We start from the raw sequence: 11,410 nt of genomic DNA, 5'->3' as shown, positions 1-11,410 counted from the left end.
TATTTCCTGTGTGATATTTAAGATCTGAGTTCTTGCTGCATCTCTGTGGTGAATGTACAGGAAGCACTTTGTCAGCCAGTTGCTGGTGAGCATGTCCACATTCCCAGAGGAATGCTGGACTCTGAGAAGGGAGCAAGAGTCAGGCAGAGAGGGGGTCCCCTTCTCATTTCAGTCATCAGGGAATTTCAGTATGATGCCTCTGTGCCTTGAATGTGATCAGGCAATTATCTCCTTCAAAAGTAACATTTCTACTTCCCCTAACACTATCTATGTTTATCTTATATTTTTTAAAGAGCACAAGGGCTTTATTTCAAGATTCAAAAGTGCCCTTCTAAGATAATATCCTAGGAAAAAGCTGGGTCACCTATTAACATCTCAAGAGCTTTCAACTCTATTGGGGATGGCTGTGGAGTAAGGACTTAGGATGAAGATTAGTGTGATGTTGATGACACTGTCAGGAGGTGAGGAAATGACAGAGTAGGGAAGCCAGTAGAATGGACTTGACAGAGCAACATTCAGGGTCCCATGCCAGTGTATAAAGACATTTCAAAGGTTTAACATATTTGGTCAGCAAAGGAGTTGGTGGCAGGAAGGAGAGATGAAGAGCAGAAACTGAGCTGTGTTGCTCCTGCCCAGAGTCTGTACTTGCTCTTGTTCCACACTGTCAAGGCACTCTGGTCTCCAGCGAAGAAGGTGACGGAGACAAAGGTATTCCCTGTTTGCTCTCTGTCTTTGCTGAGGAACCAGCTTTTTTCTCTCTCTGTTTCTCTGCTGAGGAACCAGCTTCTCTATCTCTCTCTGTCTCCCTTGAGGAACCAGCTTCTTTCTCTCTCTCTCTCTCTCTCTCTCTCTCTCTCTCTCTCTCTCTCTCTCTCTCTCTCTTTCTCCCCCCTTAGAACTATCTTCTCTCTCTGTGTCTGCTGAGGAATCAGCTGTAGCTCCTTTCGCAGTTTTTATACACAGGTGCTTTTAATGTAAAAGTCATGTGCATTTCTTCTTCGGATCACAGAGTCCACGTGACATTTAAGACTGATTTTTCTGGACATTCGTGTCATTTAGTACAGACACAGGAGACCTCTGATGTAAGCTGCATGCCGTCCTTCTGCTGACTTGGCATCTGGCACAGCAAAGCTGGAATAGTCAAACCCATTGTCATCTTCATTCTCCTCTTAAGGTATCCAAGGGTTTATTATTATCTGTTTCTGTGTTAACTTACTTGTATCCTATATTTACAATTTGCAAGTGATAAATACATTCAGTAATGTTGGAATAATTGTTAAAATCCATGTTGCTCAATATATCTACTGAAAAAAACCCATGAGGTTATACACATAGAAAATGAAAGACGCTAGATTATGTTACTCCTGCAGCAGCTGATTATCATTTAGATGTATCTGGTCCCTCTGTTTCATAATGTTCACTTCTGATATCTTGCATCTTGATATCGCCATCACATTTTTCTGGTAGTTAAATGACTTTTGAGTGCCTGGGGCGGGCTCTTGGGCTAGCCTTCTGCCTTACACCTGACTCACAGCCTCATTACTTCAGGGCTTCTTGGGCCGAGTTCACATTGTCAAGCAGCCTCACTGTGAGTGTCCCTCCTGCTCCCTGTGGTCTTTCTCAGAGGTGACAGATGTCCTGTCCAAGGAATGGTGAATATGTTCATGAAACTGAACACTATGGGTGGAATGTAGTGTGTTCGCTGGTGTGAGGATTTCAGTGATGAATATGTAATTGCCTTATTTCCAGCACAGGGAACTCTGTGAGTTGAAAGAATGGAAACAAAGGAGGCCTACATTTGAATGGGATAGTGTATGTATGTGAGTGAGATGTCTAGAGGGTAATGATCAAATGGCAACATGTGATTGGGATAGCGTATATACACCATGTATGTGAGTGACAGGTCCAGAAGACAGTGACAAAGTGGCCAGGATCAATGCATGAATGTAATGTGTGAAGAACTCTCATGTTTGACAACAAAAATCACTGCGGTCCTCCCATGAGCCCTGGGGACTCTATAGGAGAAACTCAGACAATTGTCTGGGCCATTCAGCCCTTTCCACGTGTGTCTTTGCCCATCCTCTCCATTTCTGCCCAGCCCTCTCTTTAGATAGTGCTTCTGGGTCCCTGTCACCCACAACTTCTGTTTCTGTGTTTTGATCATGGAGGAGCAAGGTAGTTTGGGGACCCTGCCAGGATGTGATATCAGCTACACTTGGAGCCTTATCCTTGTGCTGGAAATGTAAAGATCCAGGGGAAAAGAAGCCTCATCAATACTTTATCTAAACAGGGGATGGTGCCACCTACCTTTTCCAGGCAACATCTTATTCCATTAAGACTTGGTCTTCTTATATTCTCACAGATTGTTTAAAATCAATCAATTGCCACTGCTGCACAATGTAAAAACACAAGTTTGATAATTTTAGCTGCTTTCACTAGTCAAGTTCAATGGCATTGTGCAGACCCATATCCTTGTTTGGCTATCAGCTACATTCATCTTACTTACTTTTCAGATTTCTGTATGGAAACACTGAACCTATAAGATAATGCTGACCTGTTGCTCCTGTCTGATTCTATTTGTGTCTCTGTTGATCTGTGAGAGACTGTTGCACAGACACCAGCCTCCTGAGCATGATGCTACCTCCTGGTCATAGTTTATATACTAACCAGACTGTTTTAGATAGATCAGGACTATGTTGAGGCCTTGAAGATGAAGAAAGTGTTAAAACCAGGGTGAGAGATGGGGAGGGGCCCAGGTGATGAAAGAAAAGCCTCTCTGAGTTCATCTTTCTGATCTGGGCCACTAAAAGGAATCTTCCAGGAGGGAGTTTGATTGCATCTCTGACTGCTTTAAGGAAGACTACAGGAGTCTGGGGTACCACAGTTTTGGTTGTTTTGGAGGAAAACATGAGATTCACACTTTTTAATGTGACAAACAGATGTCATCAGACTCATCTGAGAAAAGCCTGAGGTCTTGCACTGTCCTCTGATCTTGACTCCAAGGAATAAACACCCCCAGTTCAGGTGATGCTGTTGACCCACCTGGGCCTTTCTTCCTCCTCTCTTCTGTAGAACCCACCACTGCAAGCCCAGTGGTCCATGCAGTTGAGGTGTTTGTTGCATGGCTTCCAGGAACCACACTCAAAGGCTTGAGTGTCTGCTGAGCTGCTCACTGTGTCTGAGGACTGCATCTTCCTCACGGGTTTGCTTGAGGCTGTGACAGGAGTCCCCATCTTAAGGTGGATTCCCACAGGAGAGGATCCTGGGAAATGAATGGACTCCCAAGCACATGAAGATGGCAGGTGAAGAACTGGAGAGGAGGAGTTTGGTGTGGGGGAAGACAGTGGCCCTGAGAGGATGGAGACTATGACAGCCGTCCTGCAGTAAGGACGACCAGTCTGCCTAGTGGGATTTTCTCTTCGTGGTTCCAGAGATGGGGCAGAAGAGGGCAAAGGAGTCTATGTGAACGGATGCTCTCTAGTGCGGGGTGTGCTGTACAGAACACACAGACACTGTTTGATTTGATGCTGAGAATCTTTTGAGGGAATTCTTTGGTTCAGAGAGGACAAATGACCCATCGCAGACATTCATTCAATTAAAGAGTCACACAGGAGTCTCATAGAAACAGGTTATCCAACACTGCTACCTTCCTGGGATGCACAGCTGTTTGGAAATCCCAGGGAGGTAGGTTTCAAGTCAGTGGACAGAGAACGAATAGGTCAATTGGTTTCCCATGAGAAATCCTCTCCACATACATATTTGAGCAGAGGAGGCATCATCAAATATACTTAATCAGAGGAGCATCAGCTAAGAGTGGAGACCTGGGATCTGAATTAACTATGTTCCTCAATTAACTAACAAGATGCTGTGTGGTCACTTCCTTTCTGGGTCCTCCTTCCATTTCATGGAGGTGGGTAGTGTATATTTGCTCCTTTAAACATTTTTCTTTTGTTAACCATGATATTTACATGAAATAAAAGTAAAAGCCATAGCAAATATTTAATACTCATGGTCCTCTGTAATTAAAAGATATGAGGTAGGTTTCTTTATTCTTTTTCTCCTCCACCCTTTATAGGCAGCTCCAGAATTGGAATGCTCTAAGGTGTGATGGAATCTGAATGGCAAGTTCTGGTCTAGCAGGACAATCCTGTAGGTACCATGTGATGGGAAGTACTGGAGAGCTGGGAACTGAGGCCTGTGAATCAAGCAGTCTGCTGTTGCTGCTTTGTAGTAGAATCCTGAGCACCCCTAGCTCAAAGCCCTTTGTGGTGAGGATACACCAGGAACCAGTATCTGTGGTAAAAATGAATGTGAACCTTGACTGGAATCCATTTCCTTTTCAAGTTTAATATTTTATGTATGTATGTATGTATGTATATATTTTATGACTGGACCACAGTATTCCATCCCCCATCTCCTCCCAGTCCCTGACATCACCTCTACTCTGATCACCCTTCCCCCACTCCTCTTCTGTATCTATTCAGTAAAGAGCAGGCCTTGAGTGGATATCTACCAAACATGGTATATCAAGTTTCAGGAAAACTTAGCACCTTGCCTTATATTAAGGCTGGACAAGGGGAGCCAGTAGAAGGAACACGATCCAAAAGTCAGCAAAAAGGTCAGAGACAGCACCTGTTCCTGCTACTAGGAGTCCCATAAGAGGAGCAAGCCACACAACTGTCACATATATGCACAGTCAGTCCCATGAAGTCTCCCTGGTTGTCGGTTCGGTCTCTATGAGCTCCTATGAGCTCAGGATTGCTGATTCTGTGGATTTTCTTGTGATGTCCTTGACTCCTCTGACTCCCACAGTCCTTCATTTCTCTCTTCAGCAGGATTCTCTGAGCTCAGCCTAATGTTTGAGTGTGGGTCTCTGTATCTGTTAACTGTAATCCATTTTTGGCATTCAAAAGTTAAGAAGGGTCTTCTGAAGAGGCTAGTAAGTAGTCCAGGTATTATTGTAAAATGGAACTAGCAAGTGACAATATTTTAGTTTTCTAAACAGAAAAAACATGGCATCATATTTTAACAAATTATATGTGAGGTCCATATTGCTTATGTATATGTATATATATTATTAATCTATTTACTTTATATCCTAGCCACAGTGTCTCCTCCATGCTCCCATCAGAGTATCCCAGTTGTCCCCACAACCCACCCCCAATCCTTTTTTCTTCTGTTTCTATCCAGGCAAGGGCAGGCAGGTCTCCCATGAGTATCAATAAAACTTGGTATATCAAGTTGCAGTAAGACAAAGCATCTCCCCTTGTATTAAGGCTGGACAAGTCAATCCAGTATGAAGAGTAAGGTCCCAAAAGTGAGTAAAAGTCAGACAGTCACTGTTTCTGCTGTTAGGAACCCCACAAGAAGACCAAGCTACACAACAGTCACATATATGCAAAGTGCCTAGGTCAGTTCATTTCAGGCTTCCTGGTTGTCTGTTTAGTGTCTGCTAGCCCCTAGGAGCCCAGGTTAGTTGATTGTGTGAGCCTTCCCATGGTATCCTTGATCTAGGCAACATACTAGAATTCTTCTCCTATGAAACCCCTTGATCCAGACTCCTACAGTTCAAATATTCCATGGTCCGACTAGTATGGTCCATCAAGCAGTGCTTAAAGGATTGCACTGCTTTCCTAACCCAAAGTAGCAAAGTTCAAATTCCTCCAAAGAAACCCATGGCAAGCCTATGAAAACAGTACCCTCCTCCTGGTACCAATTTCTGCCTTAGGGTTTCTATTGCTGTGAAGAGACACCATGATGACAACATCTTTTATAAAGGACAATATTTTATTTGGGAGGCTTACAGTCCATTATCATCATGGCAGGAAACATGGTGGCATGCAGGCAGGCATGGTGCTAGAGAAGGGTCTAAGATTTCTACATCTTGATCCAAGGGCAACAAGAAGTCATCTATCTGTCACACTGAGCAGAGCTTGAGCAAAGATCTCGAATCCCACCCACAAGTGTCATATTTCCTCCAACAAGGCCACTTCTTCTAATAGTGCCATTCCCTATGAACTTATGGTGACCAATTACATTCAACCCTCCACAGATTGGAAAAGATAGGTAGTAAAGAAGGGGAATATTGAAATAGAAAGGGTTAGGGTGGAAGAGAGGCAGGGGATGGGAGCTGTAGGTTTGGGCTGGAGGGAAGAATTAAGTGAGATAAAGAAAGAATAAAGCAACCATATGGAAAGCCAGGTGGGCAATAGCAGCTTTACTGTTTTGAGGATAGCCAGCTGTCTTCTGATCAGATTCAAGATCCACACCATGGGCTGCAGGGGACGCTGCCTGGTGCTGTAAGCCTGCCTTATAACCTACAGGGGAGGCATAGGCCCATGTGGGGAGTGCATTTCTGATTATTAACTGAACTCACACAGCAGCAAACTGACTTCCAAATACCAGGGCTTTCCCCCATAGATAAAAGTGTCTTCCAGCCTCAATCAGAGATGCTGCTCCCTATGGTGAATGCTGGTTAATGCCGAGATCATTGCTGCCCAAGATGCACAAAAATGTGATGGTTGCGAGTCCATCCACAATCAAGTCATTATACCACCCCCTCTAAGGCTCAGGCCACATTATGGGAGAGGGCATGGGAAGTATGAAAGAGCTGGAAGGTAGGATGAAGGGCTTCATAATTTCTTTACCTAGTCTTGATAGAATTATTGCAATAATCAGTTCAGACCAAATGTAGCTACCAGCACTGGCTCATATAAGAGCAGTCCTGTCAACAATCAGTCAAGAAATGGGGAGGGGCTTGTAGACCCCATTCTTTAGCTCTGAACTATTGGCTATTTATAGTCTGGGAGAGGAGGAAATCAATGTCTTGAGCTGTATATCCACCGCTGAGCCTACAAGGATAGAGCCAAACCCACAATTACACAGTTGACCTTTTTAATATAAAACTAATACAAAGATATAAATGTGTGTTAGAGAGAGATTTGTGAGGAGAGCCTAAGGTATATAAATATGTTATGGAGGTGAGAGTTTTTGAGAATGTTCAAGAAGCACAGAACACGTGTGAGAAATTGTTTAAAAATAGTTGTCGGGTTGCCATTATGACTAGGCGCACAAGCTGAATGAGACAGTAGTTGTTCAGTGGATTGTTCGTGACTCAGCTCACACCAGGGCTCTGGGACAAGATGTAAACACACGTATATGAGAGTGCTGAGCTGGCCCTGCTGCACTGGAGGTGACTGTACAGGTCTAGGCACACAACATTGATCCTCTGCTAAAGCTCCTGACCCGGGTGATGGAGCTGTCATGTGTCATCGCCTGAGTCCCTGTGGGCAAGATAAAGAGAGGTGGATGCAGTTCTGAGATGAGAGGACAGCTGGGGAGAAGGCCTTGGGGTACTGGACCAGGAGACCTGGGGGGAGCCTGAGAGAACGGTGGACTTCCTAAGACTGTAGAAATTCCTTAGAAGAATGGGTAGAGTGGGAGTTAAGGGCTTTTGATCTTGCCTTCCCTTCGTAGTCTGTGAAATTTGGAGAAGAATTTGGAAAGGAAGAAGGCATCCTTGTCAGACAGTCAATTCTCCCCAGGACTGACAGTACTGGTCTATATCAGTGCTGTTTGAATGCAGTCAGTGCACAGGTATGAGCAGGCTTAGTGAGAAGTATTTGGAGATAGTGAACATGAGACCGGGGAGGGTGAAGAAGAAGCTGGTGAACAAAATTGTTAGAGATGGGCTTTTACAGAACAGACTGATGTCAGCTTTGTTGTGAAGACAGATTTCTTTATTAAGATTCAGGTAGCTGTGCCCCAGGATGTTGGACACTACCCTAGACACAGGGCTTGTCTTCTAGGGTTGTTGAAGGAGTTTCATTTTTTCTTGAATCCAAGGTAGAAAGCTAGAGATTCTAGTGAATGCCCGAGGAGGTTTTATGGTATTAAAGGTACGACTGACAATGCCCTGGGCCACATTGTGGCACACAAAGGGTCCCCCTGAATCTCCCTGTGGATGGAAAAATGGGAAGTCTTAGTAAATATCATCATCTCTTACCAGACTGGTTTTCTCCCCCTTCATCTCTGTTCCCACTAAGGCAGGAGTTTTCAGATGGAAAGGCTAAGTGCCACCATCACCCTCGGTCCTGATGGGATGGGGTCGATGAGCCCTGTCACTCTCTAACTGGTGTGTCCTTGCCTGGCTGCATCCTTCTTCAGTTTCACTGGACTCCAGCTCTCCTATTTCCCATGGTGAAAGGACAGAAGATTGGCTCAGGGAAAGTGCTAGATCCCTGTAGGTTGATCCCTACACAGCATCTAGACTAGCAGCAGTAGCACAAGGGAGACATGCTGGCTGTGTCTGCAGCATGGCTCTGCTTCTGGGCAAACATTTGAAGATGGCCATGTCCTTACCTTACCAGTAGCCTTCTTCTTCTTGGGATTGCCCACACAGATCTGGATGGAGTCGTTGTAGTTTTTGGACATTTCTTGGCATGTATGACTTTTTTGAACTTCTAGGTTTACTTCCTGAAGTGTGTTAGACAGACTATCATTGGCCAGGGTTCCCCAGCCTGCCACTGTGCACACCTGCCCAGGTTTCACCCAGTCCTGGCTCTTTGGAAGGTCAATTTTCTGCACAACATTATTGAGTCGAGCTTTGTGTTTCAGCTGGTTAGAAAGATGGAAAATAAGTGTTTAGGTTTCGCACTCTCAGCAAGCTTTAACTATTGATGGGGTTCCCTGTACCTTCCCCACTTGTAAAGCCTTCAAAAGCTCTATTCTATGGTCCTGGGACCAATAGTTCAGCCACTCAGGGGATAACACTGGACTTATACACTAGTAACCTGTGGAGTGAACCAAAAATAATCAGTAACATGGTACCTTTAGTAGCATGATGTCATTGACCAGTGTTTTTCCGTTAAAGTCCTGGTGAGGGACGGATTTAAGAACCGAGATGTGTTGTGTGTTTTCCTGTTTCTTGATATCGTGAGCACCCAAGGTTACATTTATATTCCTTGAACATAAAATGGATGAAGTAAACATAGGAGCAATGAATCAGTCTCGGGAAGGCAGGTGTAAGGCTCACCCTACGTCAGAGCTTGGCTGAGTCAAATAGCAAGAAATTCATGGAAAAGTTGTGTCCTAGGTCTTCAGAAACCTCCACAGCCTCTCAAATCCTTCACTGGTACCACAGTCCCATGACCTATAACAGCCTAGGTCAAATGAGATAAGGTGAGGTTGATCTGGACCCTTGGTCTATTTTTAGGGATAACCCATACCTGTTATTTGGTCAATCCCAGGCAACAAAGACCCAGTTGCCTCTCCTCACCTTCCATTACAGTGAGCGGCTGTCATGACGATGTCTTCTCTCACCAGGAAACCACCACATCGAATCTTGACTGATTTGCTATCATAATAATTTATGAATGCCATGTAGGGCCGGGAGTGGGGTTTGGCCTCTGTACCCCAACGTATTTTTCCTGAAAGAGAGTATTTGTTCTGGATTCCTCTGTGCATTTTGAAACTGTGCACCACACTTGGTTGCTGGCCTAAGGGACATTTCATGCTAGGAGAGTCTGTGGAGTTGACATGGATGGAGAAGAGAGTTTTGTAGAGACTGTCACACACTGAGAAACCCTGGCTTCTGTGGTTTGTCACCCCGACCTTGTGGCATGATGTCACTTTTCCCCTAGTTTGCAGTTTCTCTTTGTAGTAATGATGGAGTCGAGACTTTTCCCTGAATCAAATTCAAGCTCATGTTCACATTAAGGAAGAATTCAGCATACATTGTTCAGAAAATCTAGAATACCTCCAACCAACTACCCTTACTTCTCTGTCTCCTGCTCCCTCTGGAGTCCTGTTCACTTAAGCACTGGGCTGTGCCTGAAGTAAACATGATGTTCTATTGGGTTAGAAAACTCTGGCTGCCTTTTCTCCACTCTGATTCTCCATACATAGTGTACAACTTAGAAACAACAAGCTTGTCTTAACCATGAGAAGCCCTCGTTGCCCTATGCCAGTAGCTGGTTGGAGAGTTCCCAGTGTAGACTGAACTTCAGCATAGAATTGTCTTTCTAGGACATTGAAATAACCTTCAGCACTTAGAAGAAGAACACAGAGGAGTTGGGATCCCAGTGAGATGGGTGATGGGTGGGAGGATCCAGTGTCAGCCTGTTCCAATCAAGCTATGGAGCAGGGATGAAGCCTCACTTTGCAGGCTCTGTTAGACTGTGGGTAGCTGTCATGGAGACCTGTATGGCTCAGAAGAACAGAGACAAGACAAAGGTGAACCCTGGAATCCAGAATAGACAGTTCTTGGAGTCTGAAATCCTGATTGCAGAACTGGGATAAAGATGCCCTCTCTTAGGCCTGGCCAATTGGATCTTGCAGCCCTCAGTTTCAACTGCATCTTTCCACTAGGGTCCCTGAATACTTTTATAATTCCTCACTGTTAGATGACTGAGATCTCACTCACCAGGTGACATTACAAGTATTTCCTGGTGATTTCAGAGCCCTCTCTATCCAGTCCTGGAGCTGGGGCTCAGCAAACTTCTCAGATGAACTGAGTGAGGAGCAGACCTTAGACACAGCCTGACTGGGGCACCATGAAAGTGTCCCTGGTGACAGATTTCAGACTCTAGAGAAGGGAATGGCTGCTTACCTCCTTCAGTGCGGACTGGCAGGACAGCCACCAGGAGAAGCAGGAGCAGGAACATCTTCTTCAGGGGTCTGACCAGTTCTCAATTGTCACCTGTTTATGCCTCACAACTTTGAAACCATTAGGTGTGGAAAGAGGGCCAGGGCCAGTGGCCACTGTTTCCTGTGTAATATTTAAGATCTGAGTTCTTGCTGCATCTCTGTGGTGAATGTACAGGAAGCACTTTGTCAGCCAGTTGCTGGTGAGCATGATCACATTCCCAGAGGAATGCTGGTCTCTGAGAAGGGAGCAAGAGTCTTCTGAGGTTTTCCACATCAGGCAGAGAGGGGGTCCCCTTCTCATGTCAGTCATCAGGGAATTTCAGTATGATGCCTCTGTGCCTTGAAGGTATGATCAGGTACTTATCTTCTTTAAAAGTAACAGCTCTACATCCCCTAATACTATCTATGTTTATCTTTTTTTTCCAAGAGCACAAGGGCTTTATTTCAAGATTCAAAAGTGTCCTTCTAAGATAATACCCTTGGAAAAAGCCGGGTCACCTATTGACATCTCAAGAGCTTTGAACTCTATTGGGGGATGACATGTGTGGTAGGGATTTAGCATGAAGATTACTGTGATGTTGATGACTCTGTCAGGAGGTGAGGAAATGACAGAGTAGGGAAGCCAGTAGAACGGACTTGACAGACGAACATTCAGGTTCCCATGCCAGTCTATAAAGACATTTCAAAGGTTTAACATATTTCATCAGGAAAGGAGTTGGTGGCAGGAAGGAGAGATGAAGAGAAGAAACAAAGCTGTGTTGCT

At 44.8% G+C, this 11,410-nt stretch overlaps 1 protein-coding gene across 1 annotated transcript; it reads right to left on the bottom strand.

The window, feature by feature from the left end:
* Positions 1 to 7,717: 7,717 nt before the first annotated feature.
* On the bottom strand, positions 7,718 to 11,144 carry LOC114708763 (granzyme-like protein 2). Its single transcript, XM_028892265.2, has 5 exons — positions 10,610 to 11,144; positions 9,278 to 9,428; positions 8,830 to 8,962; positions 8,362 to 8,616; positions 7,718 to 7,957 (listed from the first exon to the last, which is right to left on the bottom strand). The coding sequence occupies exons 1-5, from the start codon at positions 10,662 to 10,664 to the stop codon at positions 7,805 to 7,807; spliced, it is 747 nt and encodes a 248-aa protein (XP_028748098.1). The 5' UTR covers positions 10,665 to 11,144; the 3' UTR covers positions 7,718 to 7,804.
* Between the last annotated feature and the right edge of the window lie 266 nt (positions 11,145 to 11,410).

Source organism: Peromyscus leucopus, chromosome 9 (genome assembly GCF_004664715.2).
Source record: "Peromyscus leucopus breed LL Stock chromosome 9, UCI_PerLeu_2.1, whole genome shotgun sequence".
NCBI classification, from domain to species: domain Eukaryota; kingdom Metazoa; phylum Chordata; class Mammalia; order Rodentia; family Cricetidae; genus Peromyscus; species Peromyscus leucopus.
Note: the sequence above shows the minus strand (reverse complement) of the source record. Positions and strands in the feature narration are given on the sequence as shown.

Coding starts and splice junctions, on each gene's coding strand:
- LOC114708763 (XM_028892265.2), bottom strand. CDS start 10,664: ATGTTCCTGCTCCTGCTTCTCCTGGTGGCTGTCCTGCCAGTCCGCACT. Junction 8,617..8,829: donor ATGACATCATGCTACTAAAG/GTACCATGTTAC, acceptor CTTTCTAACCAG/CTGAAACACAAAGCTCGACT. Junction 7,958..8,361: donor AGAAGAAGGCTACTGGTAAG/GTAAGGACATGG, acceptor TTCCATCCACAG/GGAGATTCAGGGGGACCCTT.